Source organism: Typha latifolia, chromosome 2 (assembly GCF_019914945.1).
Source record: "Typha latifolia isolate L0001 chromosome 2, TyphaL0001v2, whole genome shotgun sequence".
Lineage (NCBI taxonomy): Eukaryota > Viridiplantae > Streptophyta > Magnoliopsida > Poales > Typhaceae > Typha > Typha latifolia.
Genome location: NC_133087.1, coordinates 16,111,195 through 16,135,238, shown reverse-complemented (window position 1 = coordinate 16,135,238; position 24,044 = coordinate 16,111,195). Strand labels below are relative to the sequence as shown.

Below are 24,044 nucleotides of genomic sequence, written 5' to 3'. Positions count from 1 at the left end.
TAAAAAAAGAAAAAGAAAAAGAAAAATATATTAGTCGAACTCATCAATTCCTTTCCTTGCTTCAATTAGAAGAGTACACTCTTTGCAATAATTATAAATGTGGTGTAATAATTAAAAGAAAAGAGAACAGAATGGACCCTCTCTCAAAACCTAAAATATTATCAGAATCTACCCAACTTCAGAAAGCAACGTGTTGTCTAAGACTAAGCATGAGATGGACGACAAACAAAGCCCATGCTGCTCCTTATCCTCCACTCCTGATTAAAGTTACCTAATTACCCTCGGAGGACACGTGAGCACAATCTCTTGGCCACTCCCTCTTCACTTCTTCAGTCATTGTCCTGCATCGTAATAATGTAAATAAATAAATAAACAAAATAAAAAATAATCGGTATCCAAAGACAAATAATTTTTAAACCCTGATATTAGTAGCCCTGAGGATGATATTAGTGGTCCGTTATCCAATAATTAAGCTTTCGAGTGAGTTAATTTATTTTATACGATATTAAAATGATAAGCTAATTTTGTATTTTTTTTGGTTAAACTATATGTATATAGCCCGAGCATAGCTAAATCTCGGAGCTTTTATATTTTAATTATAATTAACTTTTAATTAGTAAGATTTGACTTTTGAAAAATAGTGTAGTTATATATAGTTTAATGAACGTTAGAATTCATCATTATTATTAATTAGATAATAAGTAAGAGTAATTAAATTGCAAATGGCCCCAAATCCCCTGACACAGAGCTCTTGAGAAGAGAGTCGAAAGAGCACAAAAAGGACGGTCCCCTACACCGTACGCATCTTTCGGCCATTAGCTATCATCGTGGTTATTTTTTTTAAGAACAGAGCACGCCTCCCTAAAAATTACAACGCTAACTAATGATTAAGAGATGCCAATTTTTACCATTTTCAAACAAAGATGTAATTAGTTTGGCATAGATTAACCATCAATCAATCTCTCTTTAAATAATGTGGAGCTTACAAACACCCAAAAACAAATTTCAAATCGAAGGAAAAGAAAAAAGAAGATCAAAACTTTACCTTTTATTCATGTAGAAAAGAAAAAAGAAAAAGAAAAATCACAGGTAGAAACATATAAACTAGAAGCACAAAGGACCCAGTACCTGAACAATGCCAGAAAAGAGCAGGGACCAAGGAATAATAAACAACAACCAATTTGTACCAATCTCCCATTAGTTTTACTTTTACTACATAAAATACTTTCACCCCTCACTTATATATATAAATATGGATCAATTACTAATATCTCTCATAAGTTCCAGTCCACTCCTAAATATATGAGAAATTTTTTGCTACACTAAATCCTACGAAGAGAAAAGGCTAACAAAAAACTGAAGGCGAAGATCGAATGAAAGAGATATAATAGTACTAATAATTCACCAATGCGTTTTACAAACTAGAGCTAGAAGAGGTCTGGTCCGGTCCGGTCCTGGTCGGGTCAAAATGATACGACCGTGAGTTGGGCGTCCTCGGACTCCTTCGCGCGGCGCATCTCGAGGACTCTGCGGTGTGAATTGGAGTGCACGTGGCTGACGAAGGTGGGGCTACACGCCGGCCTGTACTCCGGTAGCAGCCGGCCCGACTTGTAGCGGACCCCGCACGCGTTGCACAGCGTCTTCGCCCCCTGTGGGCCGGCTCTCCACTGCGGCGTCTTCTGGGCCCCGCAGTGGGTGCACCTCCTCTCCCCTCCTCCGCCGCCGCCGCCAGACGCCGGAGGTTTGGGCTTCCGGCCGCGTTTCTTGGGCTTCGGCTTCTTGGGTGGTTGCAGTTTGTCGTCAAAGAGGAGGCTTGGATCGTATATAAGGGAGGAGGAGGAGGAGGAGGAGGAGGAGGAAGAGGAGGAAGAAGAAGAAGAGGAGGAAGAATAAGAACCCATGGGAGCACGTGAGCGCTTGCTGCGCTTGGATTTGATGGATGGGGTTGAGGAAGTGGATTTGGTCACCTGAAGTGGAGGTGGGAACTCGAAGAGGGAGTCGTCGACTATCAGGGAGACCCACTCCAATTCCTCTGCATCATGAGCCTAAAATAGAGCAACAGAGTGTTAAAAAAATCAAATGAACTCGGAAACCCATGCAGCAAAATCGCTACTTTTTGGCTCAAGAAGAATCAAAACCGCATAAAAACTAAAACCCAATAAGCAAAATTCCTCCTTTTTTGCCTTACCGGGAGGTCGATTTCAAAAGAGGAGGAAGAGGAGTTGGAGTTTTCTGCAGTCATGGCGGGCTCTGCTTCCTCTTCCTCTTCCTCTGCTCGTCTCTCTTCTTGCTCTACTTCCTTCTCAGGCTCTACGAATTCTTGAAGGTCAAGCAGATCTTCTACAGAGAACCCATCTCCTGAATGGTTCACTTCCTCCATTCTTGTCTCCTTCTCTACCTGCACCCCAAAAGAAAGAGAAGAATGATCAAAACGATGAAAGAGAGAGAGAGAGAGAGAATAAAAGATAAAGATTCCTCCTTTTCCTTGTTGCGTTTTGTCTATTTACCTGTAAAAACTGGGAATAGTAATACTTTGGGTAACACTTTCCAAGGCAAAATGGCAGAGAGAAGAGAGGAGGAGGAGGAGGAGGAGGAGGAGGAGAAGGAGAAGAGTGAGAAGAGGATGAGATAGTGGTGTTAGGAGAGGAAGAAAAGGAGTTAGAAGCGATGAGCATTTGGTAGAGCATTGAATGATTGCGGAAGTCCATGGCCTTAGGAAATGTACTGTTAACCTCCCACCTCTTTACCATATTACTACAAACAACCCACATGAGTATATGTATCTATTTCACTTTTTTCCAAGTGCGGATCCTCCACAACCCCTGGTTGCACGAATTAACTCCAGTTTATTATCACCTTTTCCAAAAGAAACTGTTTGCTCTTCTTTTTTAATAATAAAAATAAAGGAATTTAGTAATTAATATATTGGATCTGAAGTTCTGAACATTATGTACTTATAGTGGTATAACTTAAGAAAAGCATATAAATTTTATAGTGATGGCATAGTAGTAATCCTCTAATTAGTCTTTTTAATTTTTTACTTTTACTTTATTTATTTATTTATTTATTTATTCTTTCACGCATTACCATGCATCGTCGCACCGTCCAAATTTGACCCAGTTTCTGGCTACTCTTCAAACCTTTGAGTGCAATGACCAAAAAGGCCATGGAATAGATGAGATCATTTTTATGTGCCGTGGGACTCAGATGTCATTTCCTATTTCCTCTGGGATAGAGCTGGAAAGGAATTGCTTCTGGCCGTGGTCTTCTACCGAGCGAGGACACGTCAAGTTTACCACGTGGCAGATCTCCATTAGTTAGAAGACGCCCACGTGGTTTTGGTGTTGCACCTGTGACGAATAGAAGTGCGCATTTTCCAGTTTTGCCCCCCCCCCCCCCTCCCTTTCCCTTCCCTAACCTTGATTAATATTTAGTAATCTTTTGATTAAACTAAGAATAAATATCATTAACAAAGAGGACAAACCAACCTAAATGAGCCTACTTTTGCTAAACACTCGGCAATATTTGGTAGTTTGCGACTCCATTCTGATAGGTTTTGACAAAAGTCTAGCATATAGCATTATCTAATTGGTAGTGGACTGTGTTTAGATGGAATGATGTGATAAAATTATACGTGTGATAGCATCTGGGCTTTGCTCTGGTATTGGAAATTATACAACTCTACAATGGATTTTTGTATCCCTAGAGAGTAATCGAAGGGCTTCCTCTCCTTTTAAGAGAAGTAGGGAACCAGTCAAATAGATTCTGCAAAGAATCTCACTAGCTTTGGAATGGTTATATGAATAATAATTATTATTATATTATATATAATAATGCTTCAAAACACCATCATGATTCATCTATGTTGTAGTACCAGAAAGTTAGGCAGAATTATAAATGGCATCTAGCTACTCGATCGAACAGTGGCCAGAAGACCTTAAGCGAAGAATAGCGTACTGAGCCAAATTATGCACAAGAAAATTGTTGCACCTGCTAGTAAACCCTAGCTTAATCAAGGGGTGCTTAGATAGCAGACGTTCACAATCAAGCACTGTGCGATGGGCTAACTACTCTGGATTAGTCACTTACTCGTTGATCCAGCTAAAAAATAGATAATTGATTATCGGTGAAGAGCCACACCACACTTCTTGAGAAAAAAAAAAACTCGGAGAGCTCCGTCAAGCTAGTCAAAATAGCTCGTGCTTCGCCTAGTAAGAGGGCATAAGTAATATTCGAGAAAGGCTGATCTAGCCAGAGAGGAAGAATATGAGTTGCGCCTAATATATATATATAAATACCATCGCAAGGCGCATTGCACGAAGTTGCATCAACCTAATCAGCACAACTGACTGCATTATCGGGCTCTATCGATCGATCGAGAAGAATCATTTGTCTAGTTCAAAATACTACTGAAATCGGTCGAGTGAAGCTTGTTAGCATTGAACACTACACCTTTTGGATAGAAGTCTAGTACCAGTAATAAATCATCGTGATGGGTGGGATAACTAGAAAGGTAATGTGTGGTAGATACTGGGGATAAACTGATATTGGGTCATTCAATTCAATCATCTCTAATGTTGTATATACTAAGAGTACGTAGAACTGCTTCTTTTATCCAGCGGCCACGTGCCCTCGGGTTAGGTGCATACCAATTACCAATTACCAATTACCAAGCCCGAAACCGAGACCACGAATTGCGACCACCAGTAGGACCCATTGGCTAACGACCACAGGATTCTGGGCGGCAAATTAGGTGACCGGAAAGAGAGAGATAAGTTCACGTGATTGGCGGTGGAAGATGGAATTTTAAAACCACATTTAAAAAGCTTTCAAGAGAGGGGGTGGTGAATTTATAAGACGAAACGAAACGAAACGAAACGAAACGAAACGAAACGGGCACGACGAGACACGGCCATGGACCCAAAGGTCACATGCGCAACTCCCACCCACGTGGGAAAAAAAATTAGTTTCTTTTTTTTTTGTGTGTGCATATATACCCTTTACAAATCTCTTATTTATTTATATGACCCTCTAAATTTTGCATAGATATTCACCAGGCTATTTTTAAGATATATATATATATATATATACACGCTCAAAAACCAAAACCTGTTATATAGTGTTTTAATATAAAAATTATTAAATATCAACATTAATAATTGAGCCCATCACCTTTCTCACTCTAATTAACTTCCGCTAGTTTATAGTCGTAGTCATAAATTTAGTTGTCTCTTATATATGTATAATTTAAGCTTATTGTGATTTTTACTAGAGGAGTTAGGCGGAGTTATTCATCGGAGTAAATATTTTAATTTATATTTTATCTAACAACTAACTCATGTTATTCTTGGTGAGTATAAGTGGGTGGAGATGGATGGGATCCACTTACAATTAAAAGTTATATTTGGTTGGGTTCGGCTGTTGGCACTCGGAAGCTACGTCTCTTTCTCTCTTCATCATGCATAGTTGATAAAGTTGACAAGGTATGTTCTTGATGCAAGAAATCAACAGGCCACCCATGGTGAGTCTATTTATTATTATTATTATTATTATTATTATTATTATTATTATTATTATTATTAGATCAATTGCGCTTCCTGGCTCAAATGCCAGAGTTCTTAAATTTTTATCTTATTTATACTAAATATTTTTTATTTTTGTAAACACAAAACTATATTTACTCTATTGCATAAATATTATATGCTAAATTTTAGAAATAAAAGCTAACGAGAACAAGATTAATTATATTTTGATCCATCAACTTTCACTGTATTATTTTTACTACCTTAAAGAAAGAAGACATACATATTCTGAATTATCTAATTGGGTAAATTACAATTTACTCTCCTATGATTTGACCCAATTGTACAACATCTCTTTGTATTTCAAATTAAGTGCTTAACCCCTACAATCCAAATAAAAGTACAATTATTATATTTTTCATTATATTTGATAGTACAAACTACTGACCAACTTCTCATACCATAAGACTATATTTATATAATGAAAGTACCCCTTTCTATCAAATGACTTGCATAAAAAGTTTGATGCAATTTGTTCTACTTAATTATATCACTAAGTTCCTCTGATAGAATTTTGACTAGAAAAGATGTTAAAATAAAAATATTAGCTAATTCTTGAGAGGGGGACAATAATACAAAACTATAGTCGAGGGGAAATCAAGATATAATTAACCCTAAAATATTACATTAATATTTGCATTTTAAAATTTAAAATGCAAAAATATTTCTTATTTGAGAAAGGTTTCTGAGGTTAAGAAAAAGATTATTCCTCATTTGATCATAAATACCGATTCATCTTTCATTTGTCATTTAACCTTAGAAAACTTTCTCAGGACTATTAAGATCATTCTATATTCATATTTAATTTAACTCATCTAAATAGCAACTACCCACTTGAAAGAAAAAAGAAGCTAATGTAAGGTATTTTGAGACATTAAAAACTAAAATATAAAAGTTTTGATAATAAATATCCAATATGATTCAGATCGGTCTTTTAATAATTTGCCGACGATCCAAGAAGACAAGAACCTGTCTGCCGTCCACACGTCTCGAGACAAGAGAGAGTCGTCTCTACTCTCCACGTGTAACTGCTACGAGTAACTCAATACTCATGCAACCCACCACGTTGCATGCCATTAGAAACCTTAAAATCCAAAATCGTTGGCTTCTTGATTTATATGGTTGTTTACATCCATCTGTTGATGTCTTAGATCATATATATCTCGCGATCGAGATGCGAGGAATCATTGCACTGAAGGGAGCTCGAGTGATCTCTAATGGCTGGCCGGGGCAAAGGCGTCTCATGGTCGGCAAAGCAGGGAACCGTGCGGCTGTTCATGGAAGCAGGCCACCAGTGACTCAAACCGTTAACGTAAGAGAGACATGCATACTATGCATGTAGTAAAAAAGACAAAGAAGATAGATTATTTCCTTTTTCTTTTTCTTTTTCTTTTTCTTTCTTTGGATTACAGTTTTGATACGTTGGGGTTGTGAATTGTTTTGTTTTCGGATAGATGGAGGAGGTGGAGAAGGAGATCAATAAAGGGAAGGAGGAGAAGCAAAAGAAGCGGGAGGTGGTGGAGGAGAAGGTGGATTCCAAGATCAAGCGCTCTGAGGACTCTAGTTAGTTTAGTTGGACGTTCGTTTTCTCGTCGTTTTATGCATGATGGTTGTTAATTATATTTCGTGATACGTTCGTTGGAATGGCGATATTGGAGGTTGAAGTTTGAAGTAAGGTTTGATTCAGATAGAAACTTACCATTTAATATGTGACAATTAATAACGTCAGATGGCCTGTCAAATTCTTGCACCAATTAGTATGGGAAAGAAATTACTGAGCAACCTTTCAATTATATAGTCGGATAGAGAAATATCATCATTAATTGTGCAAGCTTAACATATAGAATACGAAGCAGTGGGAATTGGATTCTACCTTTTGGCACTTAAATTACATCCTGAAGAGCTCTTAATATCTATTACGAAACCAAATAGCAACTACAGGATGACAAATGTTTGGGGCTTTGAGAAAGCTATGTTAATCCTTGTACAGAGATATTAACAGCTCTTCCTAAATCACATGATCTCCTTCAGGTGATTCTGTTATTCATAACACCATCTCCTCCAAAGTCGACTTTAAAGCTAGCTCCTGGCGAAATGATTGTTCCATACATACGGGTGAGATATGAGCTGGGTGTAATGGGAAGCTTGGGAAACCTGTCAATTATCCATGCCTGCCTGTTGTCAGAGGAATTAAGTCCCAACAACCACAACAACAACAAACAACATCGACGTCGCTTTACCTTTTGTTTCAGAAATCATTTGGAGATCCAGTAAAGTATGAGGAACAAAGTACACACAGCAATAACAGCTGAGAGAACTAGCGTATCTTTTGACTTCTTCCGCTTAATTGTCCCTGAATGATGTGTATATGAATGAAGGTTGAGAGAATGCAAATTAATGGCAAATGTGACCATGTGGATATCAGTATCAAACTATTAATAGTCTTCGATAATAATTGAAACATGAAGTTCTTAACCAGATAAGTGCAGAAGTATGGAGTGATGGAGTGATACCTAGGAGGTTACGGATTACAGGAAATCTGTCACTCAGTTGTTTCACTTTTCCTTGAATCTCACCGAATGTACTTCTTTGAGCGGCCAAGACTCCCCTCATTGCCTCAGCTTGATCAGTTACCTCATCAATCTGTAGTTGGCAAGCTTATATGAACAATATTCAACTAGTGAAATCTAATACAATTTTCATCACCTGTGTAATGCTTCCGTGTATAGCAGCTCGTTCTCTTAGTAAATTTGGTGCTGACTGCATGCTGCTTGATGTCTGTTTTTTATTTTTTATTTCGTTAATACATAATTAGGATTCACTAAAGCAAACCTGAAAAGTATTCATCTCTAACATAACAGGTTACGAACCTTATATTCATTAATGTCATTGCGTACAGAAGTAAGAAGTTCAGCATGTTCCCTCATTGTCATTATGTTTCCCCTCGTTCGCTTGAACTCCTGCCATGTCATAACAAGAAAAAAGAAAGAAAAGCAAAATGATGAACCGGATCATAAGCTTGCTATGTAAGCAAAAAACTGACAAGATAGAATGCTATAGTATGTTAATTATTAAATTTGGGCATGGAGAGATGTTTCCAGAGGACACATCACAAGTCAACCAAATGTTGTACCATGTACACATCTTTTGGTCTTCACAAGGATTTCAATGATCATTCACAAGATAACAGATTTGTGCATCAAAATATATTTTTCATTAGTTTTAATTGAATACCAATATTAGACAATTGTTGTACAAGATTTCTCGTACTCTTGTGAATGAAAGAAAAATCTTCATTATCTATACTGCTTTTTAGTCATGATGGACTGATGATGCATGGCTGTCTGGACCCCAGATAATGTTATATACACCAGCTGAAGGATCATAGTCCTCATTTGCGTCCATTTGGTTTAGGATATTTTCATTTAGCCATGAATTAACTATTATCAAGGCTCCCTCAAGCAATATAATTTTTGATGTGACACATTATTTGTTTAGCTTCTCATTTGCTTCCGGAACATAATGATCTTTTACCAGCAATTTTATGATATAATAAATAACTATATCAAATTTGCTACAATCAATTTTCCTTCTATTACTAATATAACTAACTACCCATACAATAATGAGGGTAGTTGATTTAGGCAAGGATATAGCTGATACTGTTCTTCTTTGAACCTTCTCTGGATTGAATACAAATTCGATCATTGACAGGCTAAGACATTAGGCAGTCTGCTGCCCTATAAAGCATTGGGTCAGGCTTTTCAGCTTTCTGCATGAAAGAGGGCTTAAAGTTAAGCCTCAAAATAAATGTCCTAAAGGACCTATCTAGCTAGTTCTATATGAAATGATCAATGCTATCATGCTAAAACTTCAGCGTTCCAACATACACAACATAATAACACTGTCTATCGATTGTTCTTGCAATCAAATTGAACTTATTGTGCCTTTCTGCTCACCATAAGTAACAAACAGGAGTAATATAAGTCAAAGTAGTTGCTTTTCGCAAACAATCGCAATCTGCACACAGTTTGTGGACAAACTGAAATTTTCCATTCAACTCATGAACCTCCGACGATAAAAATACCCAAGGTTTAATCTATTTGACAGAGTAACAGTTTGCTCTGCAAGAACAACCTAGAGAAGCAATTTAATTGACTGTGGTAGTTGCCACTTCTTTACTCTTAGTAAGAACAACCTTACAAAGAATGACTATATGTGTTCAAGTCAAGATACAGAACTCGGGTCTCTTATTTGCCTAGAAGAAAAGAGCAAAGTGAAGAATTTGACAGAAAAGTAAGCCCATCAAAGTTAAAAGCAATGGCCTTTTTTTTTTTAAAACTCCTAGAGGGCTCAAAACTTGTCAACTTGGACTAAGTTGACTTAAGGCACCCTTTCATCATATTAATTTTAGCCCATCTCAAGTCTATAAAATTGTGACTTTTATTGAAACAGAGATTCCTTTATCCTTTTCTATATTTTAGATCGACAAGACATGGATCTGTCAACGTACCAAATCTTGGAAAACAAAATTATGATATGCTAAGCAAGTGAGAATAGACAAAATTACCCTATAATGGTTCCTCTTTAACTATTATCCCTGAATCTTAGTTAAACTATACCACATATATTTAGTTATTTACTTCCTCCGGCAATCCCCAATTCGTTTTCCAATCGAACTCCCAAGGACGCACCTCCTCTCGAGCATTTCAAGATTATTTCCCATCTCACTCTATAATCTTACTCTACAATCGAATTTAAACATATTCATCCACGTATCTTTCGAAGTGACCCAACAAGACAAGAGAAGCTATTACCAAGAAAAAGATGCGGAACCGAAACCAAGCGAAAAGGCGAGGAGATCCGGACCTGAGTGAATTCATGAAGGATGTCTCGATGCCTAGTAAGCTTCTGGGCGACGGAGGAGGCGGGCGTGGTCGCGGCGGAGGCGCAACGGCTCATCTCTTCATTGACGTCGATTAACCTCTCGAGAAGCGTCTCGATCTCCATCTCCACGGACTTCCAGTGCGATTCGCTCGTCGGGATCCTCGGATCCGAATAGCCTACGAGCCGTCCAAGATATCATAAGAAAAGTGGGACAGAAGAGAGAGATAGAGAGAGATGGAATTGAGAGGAATGAGGAATGGAAGCGAGTGATGTACCTCCGAGCTTGGCGTAGGAGGAGAGGCGGACGTCGAGATCACCTTCGAGTCTACGGGCCTCTTTCCTTAGCTCGTCCCATTCTCCGGCGGCCGCCGCCGCGTCGCCGGCAGAAAGCGAGGAGACGGTTGCCATGCGCCGGAGACGGCGAAGAAGCGTATAATCACTTGAGCCAAAGACAGTCCCGACTGTTGAAGAAGGCGATGATATTATTGTTTTGGCAAAATTATTATAATTATAAAATTTAAGATTAATAATTAGCGCATTGCTCCTCGTACCAAGATTGTACGCTTAAAAAGTGTAATTTTAGTTAACTATCTTGGGATTGACATTTATTCACCAAAAGGTCCAATTGTTAGTTTGCTACTTAGATAGATCGAGAGCTCCGTTTTATTGTTTAATACTTTGGTCATATTTATGTTCTTTTGATAGGCAACTGGGTTGGTATTTTGCAGGCAGAAGAGTTTGAGAAAAAGAAAAAAATAGTTACTTAATACTTTTTTATCTCCTTCACTCGCCACTTGATAGAAATGAATATATGATCATTTTCCAAAATTACAAGTAAATAACCAGATCGAAATCTAAATAATTTATAATTAGGCTTTGGAAAAATATTATGTCTGTGCGGATGGATGTTTGGATATTTTTCCCTTCCCTTTCGCTTTACTTTCTATCTTTTACTTCTTACAATTATGAAAAGATTGGTGTGAGAGTCATCTGCATAATATTACTTTTGTGAGCACGACAAATAACCAACTCTAAGAGAAATGTACAAGTACTAAAAGCATCTGATAAAATGGGAAAATGAGGGCTAAAAAAAGATTGTGCTTATTTTAAAAACAATGAAACACGAGCCACATTTTACATGGAAATTTTCTTGGTTAATGTTGAAGGCGGGCAGAAACAAGTGTAGGCTTCTTCTCCACGGCCTCATAATGGACAACGAAGTTATCCTGCAGACATAGCAAATGGAAAATTTTGGCAGGTAAAATATGATATTAACACAAAATAACATAAATGCCGACAGAGAATAGGAAGTGAAATGTTTCAACCTTACGAATTGTGTCCCATGTGTGGGGGTCGAAACAAAGATAAGATCCCCTCTCATAGGCATTGGTCTTTACAAGAGGCTCAACGTTTGCAATTCTTGTGAACCATAATTGATGCTCTCTGTGATAGAACCATCCGCGCGAATATCTGGAAAGGCATATAATACAGAATCATAATTAATCAAATTGCTAAATATTTTGAAGGGTAAAGTGTGAAAAGAGAATGCACATGTGTTTAAAGAAACATCATCAACAATAGATATATAATATGCAATGGAGGAGGAGAGAGGGAATTAATAGAGCTTGAAACTGCAAATCATCTCCAAATAAAGTCCAAATATGATAATTGCAGTCGTGCAAAAGACCATGAATCTACTCAGTCCCGAGTAAACATCGACTCCTTTGCAAATTGGAGAAATTATTGCAAAGAGGTTTGACTAAGCATCCAAAACAATAAATTAAGCATGAGAATCCACATGTGTTTAAAGAAACATCATCAACAATAGATATATAATATGCAATGGAGGAGGAGAGAGGGAAGGTGTGAGGCAGTACAGTTCAGAAGCAGCACAAATTTGAGCTTCATCCTTTGGCATACTGCAAGAGATGCGCAAGAGAGTTGGGTACATGGATTAACTGAATAGCAATTGCATCAACTGTAGTAAATAGAGTATGTAATTACTAAGCTAAACACACCTGTAAAAGATGAAGAACAGCGTTGCAAGCTGGAATCTCATAAAATGCCCTTGCTACATTGTCAAATGCATGTTCATCAAATGCTGTTCATTATGATATATAGATGGCATAAAACCTACATAAGAGAATACTAAGAGATAAGAATAAACCTGCAGTGGAGGTGGTGATTGTGCAATATAACAAGGTGGAATGCGATAATCTGGCTCTCCTTTGGAAGACTCATCAGTCCATGGCGAGCAAAATGTCTTATGGAGATTATCTGATGAGTTCAGATTCAATCCTAAAGTTGTCAAGTCAATCCCCAGAGCAAGGGAGGTTAGATCTGGATCGCTCATACTAATAACACCTAGCAAGCCAAGCAACCCAAACCGATCAGGAGATGTTTGCGTTCCTTGTGACGATTTAATATTCTGATCTCTATAGGATTGTGTCGCGACAGACATCTGTTGCAGCCTGACTTGAGATGGATTCTGCGAATGTTGGTATTGCTGAATAAGCTGCTCATATGCTCTCAAACCCGACGCTGGTCCAGGTGAGCTCAGTGGTCGCAATCCAATGCTAGGAGGCCCATTATTTTGAATCTAATCAATTCAAGTAAAAGAACTCCACTTATCATCATTTTACAGGCTTTGATTCATAGTTATATATTGCACAGTAATGCATGTAAAGGAACCATTAAATAAATAGTATACCTGGGGGTGGTAGGTTCCATGAGAGGATGGAAACAAATCAGAACCATGCAACTGGAGAAAATCTTGATTGTTTCCAGGTGTAAAGGCAACCCCAGCATTACTGACTGCACCAGGGTGCTGCTGTTGTTGCTGACGGTTTGAGGGAAAGGTCCCTCCTAAGTTGAATCCAGAAGATCTAGTCATCTGCATCTAGTGCACAAACTCAGTCATCATTCAAGAACATTATGTCATAAATATACTGAGTTGAATGATTAAATCTCAGTTAAATGAGAGATCTTGACGCACAGGAAAATGCTGTGAGGGTATCATAGAGGCGATTTCTTGAAACTGTTCCTTTTGATGTAAATCTGTGGAAAAATCTGTGCTACCACCTACATAAGAATCAGAGTTCTGTCACATGCCGTTAACAAAATATAGCCATGATACTATAGCCAACCAGAAATAACTGATTAATCATATATTTTCTGTGTAAGATGCCCAGAATTTACTGCACAAGTGTGAGAGACATTTATCATTATTAGTTGCATACTCATATCTAGGATGAAGCAAGACAATACAGCTGACAAGAGTAGGCATGTTATCATACAGAGATGCAGATCAGTCTAGACAAGACCAATTAGTTCATGCAGATGATTTCAATGATTTAGCTTCTAAAACTCTTGTGAGCTTTCTTCATTGTCTCAATTCATAATATAGTCTACATGTTGAGCTGTAGCACATATGCTTGGTGGATGACAACTAGCAGCAGGCATCTGCACTTTTTATGGCTGAGGTTTCATCTCATGTACTTGCAAGTTGCAAGCTATGATAGTGAACAATGATTATGTGAATTTAATGGTTCAGACGAACAGGTAAAACATAACTTGATAAGAACAAAAACTATCCACATTTAAACAAACCCTCTTCAAATAACAAAATGTCACATGAACCACTCATACAACCATGATCAAGGTAAATAAATCAAAACGAATCAATAAGACAACCATGAGGCACACATATATGACAATAAGAATCAAGAAAGTGCAAAGCAAAGTCTAACTGAGTATGACAACTGAAAGACCTTTGTATCCAGGTAAAGCGGGAAAATCTTCATTTTGGATGCTAAATTCTTGGTTCTGTTGGACAATGGAGCTAACACCAGCTGCTTGCTTGCGCATGGAACCTAAAACTTTAAAGATCAGCTGGCAGTTCAGAATATTTATACAAAGAAATGAGTATCGAAGTCAGAGTAAAATTTACTCAATTGTCCTTGCGGTCCTCCAGCTGAATTTGGTCGTCCAGTCAATTGGGGAAAATCATTCATGTCAAATGGAGAACTGTCATTGGAATTTACATCATTTAGCATCCCTATTGAGCTTAGTGAATTATTAGCTCCTTGTAGCTGATTGTGGGATAAAGGTCCTCCAGATGCAGTGTAAGAACTTCCAAGCATTCCCATCATTTGCGGTGCTACAAATATACACAGTCCAGTAAATGTCTCAGGGAACATCTTTATAAGAAATGAATATAGTTTTGAGAGAAGAATGCAGGTCAATGGTTATAGTATTAGTACAATAGTACCTATACAAGCTACAAATGGATATACTAAATCAGCAAAAATAGAAATACATTGATCTGATAGACAGTTTATTATGAAGTATCATATCTGCTGGTATTTGAAATTATTTGACATCTATGTGACTGAAAAACCTTTAGAAAGACAAGAATAGAATCAGAAAGATTGTCTACAGATTATAGGACATACAATATATACATGCCCTTAAATTGTAAGAAGAGAAAATTGTCTGAAGCACTAAGGAATCAATTTGAAGTTAACAAAGAAGTCATGGAACATATCAAATGAATCTACTCTGGGATGGATTCTAGAAGGAAGAGAGAGGATTAGATAAATGCACAATAGGATCAATCCTGTGACCCTATGATGTCTAAAGAGAACTGAACATTGTGAAATCAAAGCTTTCTTGTCTCTCAAGCTTCCAATTCAGATCCATTGTTGAAAAAAGCTATTATTTTAAAGCTTCACATAGTCAATGTCTGAGCTCCTAGACCTACTAAAAGATCACCATGCCTATTTCCTTCAGGACCACTGTGTTACATCAACTTCCAGGACAAAAACGACTGAATTTCTTAATATATGAGAAATTAATGCATCCCATAAACTTCATATAATAACTGTTTGCTGCTATACGGCCAAAAGCATGCTTCTAATTATTAACTCCTTTGACAACAGCTATCATAAGCAAACAAGTAGCAATAAATTTCAGTTTACCATATCATTGCTAATTGACCCCAGGAGATATCCACATCACTTAAATAAAAGAGATATGAAGGATCAAGATGTCTAAAAAGATTATGATATTGATCTCATTGAGAGTACTACAGTATCGCTCCAACCAAACTTTTCATTGTTATAAGAAACCACATGTCCTATCCAACTAGATATGCAACTTTGCCATCTATTGCTGAAAATACTATTCAATCTACCAAAACGAGGCATGTCAATGCACCTTTAATTGGCATGTTGACATCAGCCTAGGGTAAGGGCGTAGTTCAGAACATTATCATTTAGTAGTCACAGAACAAAGCATAGTTGATCATGAAACATGATGATTAAAATTCTGAAAGTTCTCTTTCGATGTGTGCATATTCAGCATCTCTATAAAATGCTCAAATATGTTACAACAAGCTTCTAATTCAAGATATCAGTAGGTTAAAAAAGTCAATACTATACTTGACCATGAAACGTGATGATTAAAATTCTAAAAGTTCCTCTTTCAGATGTGCGCTTATTCAGCATCTCTATAAAATGCTCAAAATATTGCCACAAGCTTCTAATTCAAAATATCAGTAGGTAAAAAAGTCACTACGTCTAGTATTTCATGTATATTACATCCATGTACATGTGTCACACACAAAGCCCCATGCATATAGGCAGCTACAAGCAAACACATGTAGATACACATGTATCTGACTCAGAACTTCAGATGTGACAGAGATGGTTGTACCGTTGTAGTATTGAAAAGGAGCGACATGTGTACTGCTCCTTAATGTCATTCATTGTTAACCAGAAGCTAAATTTACAGGAGTCATCATTCCTCAACTTAAGTGGACTATTATCATAGACTAGATGGTAGAAGAGTCTACTCAAGATTTGGCCTTCTCTCAGGTGCAACAAACCCAGCAAACTATTTCTCAGAGAATCCATCAATTAGTTTTTTCTCAAAAAAAGAAAAAGAAAAAAAAAACATCCATCAGTTAGTCCTTCACTTGTGCCTATCTTAGACTTCTGGACTAGGAGATCTATTTATGCATAGCTAAAGTGGGCAAGTGGGCAAGTGGGCAAGTGGTCAAATTATAATCAAGGATGTATCATCTGCTAACATATACCATAATGAGAAAGATACAGGAAAATCTTTGAATTTTCTAATCACTAGAAACTAGAAAGCTTAAGAAGTTCACCTTGTTGAAGCATGCCTCCCATCAATCTGCTGGATCCTTGCATGTTAAGGCTCCCTGACCCACTATTTCCAGCTAAATTTACACGTGAACCACCTCCAGGAACAGATAACCCTGCGGAGCTTATGCTTCTTCCAACATTACCTCCACCAACAATATTTCCCATTGAGCTTGTGATTCGAGGGCCTACATTTCCTAAAATTGGTGAAGTACCCAGGCCAGGAACTGAACCACGGTTGCCAACAGAACCAGAGCCTGAGGAAATCCCTGATATTGAACCGCCAACTCCATTAATGTTACTAGTATTAAAAGCAGAATTTCCTACAACACTGATCCCTCCTCTATTTGTCTGACCAGAATACCCATGTGAAATCTGCATGAGACAAGAAGACAATGCACAATATGAAGTATGAACATCTGGAAATAGATGGAACATTAATCGAGAGATATGAGAAAAGGACCACATATTAATATGCCACTATGAAGCATCATATTGTTAAATAAAGAGGCACTTCATATACACCTGAGATAGAGCAACTGGAACATTATTTGATAAAAACCGTCCTCCAGAAATCCCTCCCCCGGGTTGTTGCACACCATTTGAGGGAACACCATTCATTGCTGCATTTCGGGATGCAAGAGAGCTAGACATGTTCAGAATATTGAAGCTTCCATGAATGTTGTGCAACCCTTGTAGACCACCTATAAGTTAGTACCACTGATATTAAAAAGTGTGCCACATACTCGTTAATTAAAAAAGTGTATGTGACAACTCACCAGAGTGATGAAAACCTGGACTTGTTGCAGATTGGCCAGAAAATGGTGTCGTGAAAGACCTTCCAGTGGAATCAGGGAGATTTGATGTTGATCCATTAAGAGTTGACTGCCAGAAGATAACAATTCAAATTTAGAATATAATCAAATTCTATGCATATATAGGAATACATAAGTATTACGTAAACCACAACAGGACACTTTACCGAAAATTGGTAAGTGTAAATTGCATTGCATCTTTAAAAAACCAGCCATAAAAGAAAACAATGCAGCCTTGTGAAAGAAAAACAATTCAATATGAGAAGACCATGATATCAAATTAAGTCACAATATGGCGCAATTGATTTTGAATATTATAAGAAGACTTATTGAGTTATTCCTGGACCAGCTCTCAGCAGTTGAGGTGATAAGCCTTATATGCATGAGGACTGGTCATACACATGAAACATCTGAAGCTCCAAAACAATTTGTTGATTTTTAATGCAGCAACTAGTAGTAACCTCCACAGACTTTTTCATTAAAATTAATGAAGCACAATAACAATGAAGTTTTATGAGTCAAAATGTTGCTACAAAATATAAATACGGCCCATTTGAGACAGTAAAATGGAAGTTGTAATCATAATTAGATAATAGGAGATAGATATTTAAGCAATGAAAAGCTACAAAAGTTGTAGAGTTATTGATACAACCCAAGTATCAAATTAAGGTAGTTACTTTCCTAATATTACTGGAACTCTGATGACGTGATATTATTAATTAACAGTAGCACTTAGAGCTTGAGGTAATGGTGAACTCGACGAAGTATGTTTGTGCTCCTGCCATTGATACAAGATAATAAATGCTCTATATTTCTTGGGCTTATGGAAAATAGAACACAGTTCATGCAAAAGCTCTCTTCTAGAAATACTGTGGATTTTAAATCACTAGAACTAAAGAACTAAGAGGTAGACTGAAGGGTCGTCTAAAGGTCAGAACACAGCGAGAGGAGATGAAACAAAAGCAACCTGTCAGACTTTGCAACAGGTAGATCTGTAGAAGGGAAAAACTGGGATTACTCTTAATACATGGCCTACAATTGTATTATGATGAAGAAACAGATCGATATGCTTTCCACTCTTAATATTGAACACAAGTTATGGTGAAAAAAGAAACTAGTTCTATACATATATAATCAAGTATTTAGAGCCTATTTAATATATTCCTTTATCAAAAAGTGGAGCTGCAATACATCAATATATTTGGACTGCTAGAAGTATTGAAAAGAAGAATTACATTGAGCATCCCAGACATTGTGATGATGTCAGAAAAAACTCAAAAATAATTCAATTCCAAGTGCATTTCTTCACTTGTTGGGACACTGAAAGCTTTCCAGCATTTTAACATCCATTTTCTGCTTACAGCTGATTAAATCTGAAAAAGAGAGATTAATGTAAGATTTATAAAGAAGAAAACGATTCAAAGAAGACATGAAGCTTGCACAGGAATAGAACACTTACATTACCAGTTAAGAAACTTATACCAAGAACGAACTTCATTATATCACAATACATAAAGAAACATGTTCCTACAAAAAGAAATTATCCAAAAAGCGGCCGCACAGACCACATATGCAGCCCCATAGGGGATGGCAGTGGGTCAACCGCTCTGCATATGTACTATACAATCCGATCATATATAGGCTGCATGTGCATACCGCATGCCTATGCATCCGCATATTGACCGCTAACAATCACATATTTGTCACATAAATGCCTTCATATGCGTATGAAAGTGTTATACCATAATATTAAGATATTTATAGTGCTTCATAATAATTTGTCATTGATTATTTTTTTGGGGGCAACTTACCATACTTGAAAATATATGTTAGTAATTATACTATTAAAAAGTAGCATCCTTAGTGGATGGAATACTACAACAATGATTCTCCATATATTACTTTGTGACTTTTACCTATTTATTAGCTTCTTATGCTAACATATTAAACACACTACATGAGTAAATTATTTATTATTTAATTTTAATATTTGTATTGCTAGGCTGCATAGGCACCTGGATACCACATAGGCGCCTGCATGCCCGCATACCACAGGCACTTTTCACTACATTGATTTTGACCATCTTTTGACTTTCATTCTTGGTCCTCTCAAAGATAATAATAGCATGTTTCTGTTTCCTTATATCATGAGTTTATTAAACACAAGATCAACACAAAAGGAAAGAACAATGGACAGACAATCAGATAAAATTTAAAAGGTAAACTAATGCCAAAAAAACCCTTATATTACACTCCCAAACTTCCTATGCTATCTTAATTATCACAATAACTACATGGATAAGTTTCACGTCTTCGCATCATGCAGTGGGCAGTATTCCAAACAATTGTGAACGCCTTAACTGCTCCTTTCCTCACTTTTGTGCATCGCACCTCCAACCAAGTAACACACATCTTATCGTAAACATGTTACTGAACATGTCCATCGTTCAGATACTGAATAATGCAAAGTAATTCAAGAATATGCAGTACAGGCACAAAACCTCTTCTTTTATCGCACTCACGAGATCAAGAAAGCGGGCATAGCAACAACTCCACCGTTCTTGACACTAAATTATACATAGATATTCAGGAAGATGCAGCACCGATGACAAAGTTATTTTTTTCATCGCACTCGTCAAATCAATAAAGCCGAATAGTAGTAGTAGTCGGAGAATGAGGGGAATGATTCCAACAAGATATAGGTTAAGTGGCGTTAGTTAGGCTAAGATTTTGTGGTTTCTGGGATGACAGAAATCTAGGCCGGAGCACCGCAAATTTCTCCCCGGAGGAGGTCGATGGCAGATCTCACACCAAAGAAGAGGAGAGAGAGAGAGAGATATATATATATATACCAGACCTCGTTGGAGTTCACCGGAGGTTGCCGGAGTAGGATCGTCGGTAACCTGGAAGAGAGGTCGGAGTAGCGCCGTGGAAGCGAGCAAGAGGGCAAGAACTCGGGATCCCAGAGAGAGAGAAGGGGCAAATGGGCTACGGGAATGATCGAATCGCCAAGTTGCAAATATCTACTTCAGCGGAGACGATTACCAAACCCGACCCGCTACCACCCCCAATCGGACTTGAATAATTTCACGTCGTTCTTGATGCTGACCCGGATCCGAAACCGTATCTTTCCAATAATGTTAACCGGGGATTTCGTTTAAATAATAATAAAGAAACAGCTAGATGGCAGTTTAGATTTATAATAAGATCCCATGTGTTTCCTTTTAATTTCTACTCTATTTTTTATTATATCGATATATCTGTAACCATTCATATCCTTATATAATTAATGCTGCTCATTTTGAAACAGCATGTACTTAGTATCCATGGTGCATCTGTTTGGATAACCAGAAACAGTTCATATGTACTCCTACTCATGACTAAGACTTGCTGATGGGTGATCCACTAAAAATGATTGGAATTAATAGTGTGCATATTTTATGTCAACGCTGCATGATGCATGCATGGATGGGTTCGAGGGTAACAAGTTGACCTCCACTATTGCTTTGGCTTTTATCAAAGGCAGTTCCTTTTGTTCCTGTTGAATTGAATGTTTAATTTAAGAGAAAAAAATAACATGGATCAATGCAAATCATGGATCATATGTCAGCTCACTAGAAGAAGCTAAGAATCAAACAAAATTTTAAGGAATCTTGGCTTTGCTATACATATAGTCAAACTACCAAAATATCATATTCGTCCTATGTTTTCTAAAATACTATACTCAACTCAAAAGACAAGATATATATACGAATGCCGCAAAAGGGACAGAGATATTACATTGACTCTCCGAACTTTCAAAAATATCAAAATTTCACTTCAAATCCTAGGTGGTCTAACAAAAATGCCACTGGGAAAGTATAAATATCCCTTCCAGCGCATTATGAAATATTTTCTCCCAGAACAGTATCCATTTAATTAATGTCTCATCAAACTCGGCGACAAGCTCTAATAAAATGCAGCTACTGAGGTTGCACATTCAGGACACTCTCTTAGGAGACATGTTCCGCACAAGAGCAACTGCTGTGAAGATAACAATTACTTGCAACAGCACACCTGGTTCCAAAAAGAAACAAAAGGGCATAAACAGTAGGTACTTCGATTTATCAATGTATAGACGGACAATACATATGCAACTCACCGAGAAAAACATGGATAGCCCCAAAGAGTTCAGAATTCATCATGACCTTCATATGATAGTGGATAACCTGCTTAATAATTTAATAGCATCAGCAATAACGAGTCCTCAAAGATTCTCAAATGAACATACAGATAGATACTCATCCAAGGTATAAAAATAAATTGAGATATAAAATGTACTGCAGTTAAAGTTGATGAATACACATGGAATTACATCTTCGGGCCAAAAACAAGCAAGAAGTGGTGTGGCAAAGAAGTGGGGTAACTCACCTAACTAGACCATACAAATTTTCTATATAAGTATCAACCAACCGGTTTTACTGATCATTTGAGATTTTATTTCTACCTATCTGAATAATAGATGAACATGTACACGTTTGTATATCTGTATATGCATCATTACATTTCAGGTACCAGTATAAGCATAATGAGACCAAGATGACATGATCAATAACCATGATTTTGTGGTCGGGAGCACTTTCCTTTACGGAAGTTGGTAAAAATGCTTCTTATAAAACATAATTGTTAACCATATGCAACACAGGCAGGCTCGAGCCATCTAAATATGGGGATAAAAACAACTTAAATGATGGATTTATCTCTCTACTCATCTTTATCTTGTCTAACTATCTGATAGAGCTCTTAATATCTATCTGTTTCAAAATCTTCTAAAACTAGAAGTGGAATCATTGAGTGTGACTACTTCTTACAAACTAGGAAATACAAGACATGAAAGAAAGATAGCCTATAGGCCAACATTTTAACCTCCATGTATTAATAAGCAACATTTTTAATGCATACTTAACTATGTGCAAGAAAAAAGGAATAGCAAGTTCTGAAAAGATACAAGAATGGTTCAACAAATAATAACAGTGGAATTTCACCTTGACAAATGAACCACTCCTAATAAGACATGCAACAGTCGATGCAATAGCAACGGAAGATAGAATGATGTACAGTCTCAACAGAATCACCTGGCTTCGCCTCCGACCTATTAAGAACAACACAACCTGAATCAGCTTATACAACTTTACAAAATTAAATACCGAAAAGTAATTTAAGATAGATGAGAATGCAAATAAACCTAATTCTCCAATCACAAGAGAAATGAGTCCAATTGAGATAGATAAGATGTCAGGCTTATTAATTTCCTCTATTTGTTGTGTAGATAAAAACACCCATAGAAAACCAATCACTTGGTTGACAGTCTGCAACCAAAATATCAAAGATGAGTCAGCGAGTAGATTTTCAAATCAATTTCAAAAGAATTGCACTCTGACAAAAATAAGGAGGCTTTGCCAACTAGAATATGCTTATGTGGAGTATAACACTATCTTTAGGGGACAAATCCTGAACATGAAGGGCGAAGGGCCCTATTTTTCAAGTACAATTTTTACTATAACCTAAGTAGATGAAATTGTTGTTTAGCCCTTGGTTGTATCTAGCTACTTGATGAACCAAAATTATGTGCAATGAACCAAAATTATGTGCATCAATTGAATGATGAATCAAACTTAGATTACAGCGATGGCAAAATTAAGAGAAACAAGAAGCGCAAACAAATTTACTTGGATTTCTAATTTGCTTAACTCCACAGGGGACAACATTCATTTCACTATTCTTAAAAGACAGATCAAGGTAGACGGTAAGTAAAGTTGCACATTTTATACTACTAAAACCCTACTCGATACAGGGGAACGTCTTAACATATATGATAGGAATAATCGAACACATACGCGTCAAATTACAATTTACTAAAATACAACAGTAAAATAAACCTTTTGTTTGCATTCTAATCTAGGGATCTTAAGTCCATACGGACAGAGATGGAATTGAGGATGTGATCACCTGAGCCACGAGTAGAGTTCCAAGGCGGGACTTCCCCTTTGCAACCTTCGTGTATCCTGCAGTACAATTACAAGCAAAACAAAGTAAATTAATTTCGTTTATCACATTAGATAAGAAATCTATATAACCTTCTTATCTGAAACTTACTAGAATCCACCACCATGCGATAAGAGTAATCCGACCCGTCAGTCCCCGATGGACGACCGGAAGCAATCTTTCTCTGCTGCATATTGTCGGCAATCTCTCTTACAATTCTGAGAAAGGAACGGGGGAGAAGGGGGAGAAGGGGGAGAAGGGGGATTAGGTTATCTCGGCCGATCTGCTCGGCTTTGTCCAAAATGTTTTTTTATTTTTATTAATGGGCTAGTTGGGCTATTCAGAAGACATTTAGGAGATATTTGCAAATAACTACCTATCTTTTGATCTTATTGCGAACTAAACTGATTAATACTTTTTCCCCCACAGTCTATTTTTGATAAAAAAATAAAAATAAAATGGGTCTAGATAAAAATAAAAACTTGTCTCTGATTGGAAAGGCGGAACTTAATATTTTGAACATATTTAAAAAATATATCATCTTAAAACTTATTTTGTCGGAAAATAGAATA

The 24,044-nt window shown here is 37.1% G+C and overlaps 4 protein-coding genes and 1 non-coding gene across 14 annotated transcripts; 1 reads left to right on the top strand and 4 right to left on the bottom strand.

Annotated features, from left to right (window-relative positions):
- Positions 1-58: 58 nt before the first annotated feature.
- Positions 59-2,752, bottom strand: LOC140782304 (GATA transcription factor 2-like). 2 transcript variants are annotated; one of them, XR_012107849.1, is made up of 4 exons: positions 2,508-2,752; positions 2,189-2,398; positions 1,406-2,045; positions 59-341 (listed from the first exon to the last, which is right to left on the bottom strand). XR_012107849.1 is itself a non-coding variant. In XM_073128795.1 (3 exons), exons 1-3 carry the CDS (start codon positions 2,748-2,750, stop codon positions 1,464-1,466), a joined length of 1,035 nt encoding a protein of 344 aa, XP_072984896.1. In that variant the 5' UTR covers positions 2,751-2,752; the 3' UTR covers positions 1,164-1,463. The 2 variants fall into 2 exon arrangements, 1 of the variants encoding a protein (XP_072984896.1); XM_073128795.1 differs by lacking the exon at positions 59-341 and having other exon boundaries at positions 1,164-2,045.
- Positions 2,753-7,344: 4,592 nt separating this feature from the next.
- LOC140782627 (Golgi SNAP receptor complex member 1-2-like) lies at positions 7,345-10,958 on the bottom strand. Its single transcript, XM_073129303.1, has 7 exons — positions 10,745-10,958; positions 10,452-10,645; positions 8,453-8,542; positions 8,289-8,360; positions 8,096-8,225; positions 7,823-7,935; positions 7,345-7,736 (listed from the first exon to the last, which is right to left on the bottom strand). Exons 1-6 carry the CDS (start codon positions 10,875-10,877, stop codon positions 7,838-7,840), a joined length of 717 nt encoding a protein of 238 aa, XP_072985404.1. The 5' UTR covers positions 10,878-10,958; the 3' UTR covers positions 7,345-7,736; positions 7,823-7,837.
- A 491-nt stretch (positions 10,959-11,449) lies between these two features.
- LOC140782498 (probable NOT transcription complex subunit VIP2) lies at positions 11,450-20,500 on the bottom strand. 8 transcript variants are annotated; one of them, XM_073129093.1, is made up of 14 exons: positions 20,306-20,500; positions 18,684-18,821; positions 17,413-17,518; positions 17,159-17,337; positions 16,639-17,008; positions 14,419-14,628; positions 14,240-14,341; positions 13,465-13,550; positions 13,180-13,362; positions 12,637-13,068; positions 12,488-12,540; positions 12,347-12,388; positions 11,795-11,939; positions 11,450-11,695 (listed from the first exon to the last, which is right to left on the bottom strand). In XM_073129093.1, the coding sequence occupies exons 2-14, from the start codon at positions 18,699-18,701 to the stop codon at positions 11,624-11,626; spliced, it is 1,998 nt and encodes a 665-aa protein (XP_072985194.1). In that variant the 5' UTR covers positions 18,702-18,821; positions 20,306-20,500; the 3' UTR covers positions 11,450-11,623. The 8 variants fall into 8 exon arrangements, with proteins under 8 accessions (XP_072985194.1, XP_072985193.1, XP_072985195.1 ...); XM_073129092.1 differs by having other exon boundaries at positions 13,180-13,368; positions 20,306-20,440; XM_073129094.1 differs by having other exon boundaries at positions 13,180-13,368; positions 17,159-17,325; positions 20,306-20,438.
- LOC140783113 (small nucleolar RNA snoR35) lies at positions 17,413-17,490 on the top strand. Its single transcript, XR_012108066.1, has one exon. It is a non-coding gene; the product is annotated as a small nucleolar RNA snoR35 (small nucleolar RNA).
- A 672-nt stretch (positions 20,501-21,172) lies between the features above and the next one.
- LOC140780993 (uncharacterized) lies at positions 21,173-23,776 on the bottom strand. 2 transcript variants are annotated; one of them, XM_073126736.1, is made up of 6 exons: positions 23,584-23,776; positions 23,437-23,492; positions 22,673-22,796; positions 22,473-22,579; positions 21,590-21,656; positions 21,173-21,504 (listed from the first exon to the last, which is right to left on the bottom strand). In XM_073126736.1, the coding sequence occupies exons 1-6, from the start codon at positions 23,663-23,665 to the stop codon at positions 21,428-21,430; spliced, it is 513 nt and encodes a 170-aa protein (XP_072982837.1). In that variant the 5' UTR covers positions 23,666-23,776; the 3' UTR covers positions 21,173-21,427. The 2 variants fall into 2 exon arrangements, 1 of the variants encoding a protein (XP_072982837.1); XR_012107620.1 differs by having other exon boundaries at positions 21,590-22,579; positions 23,584-23,770.
- Positions 23,777-24,044: the final 268 nt, after the last annotated feature.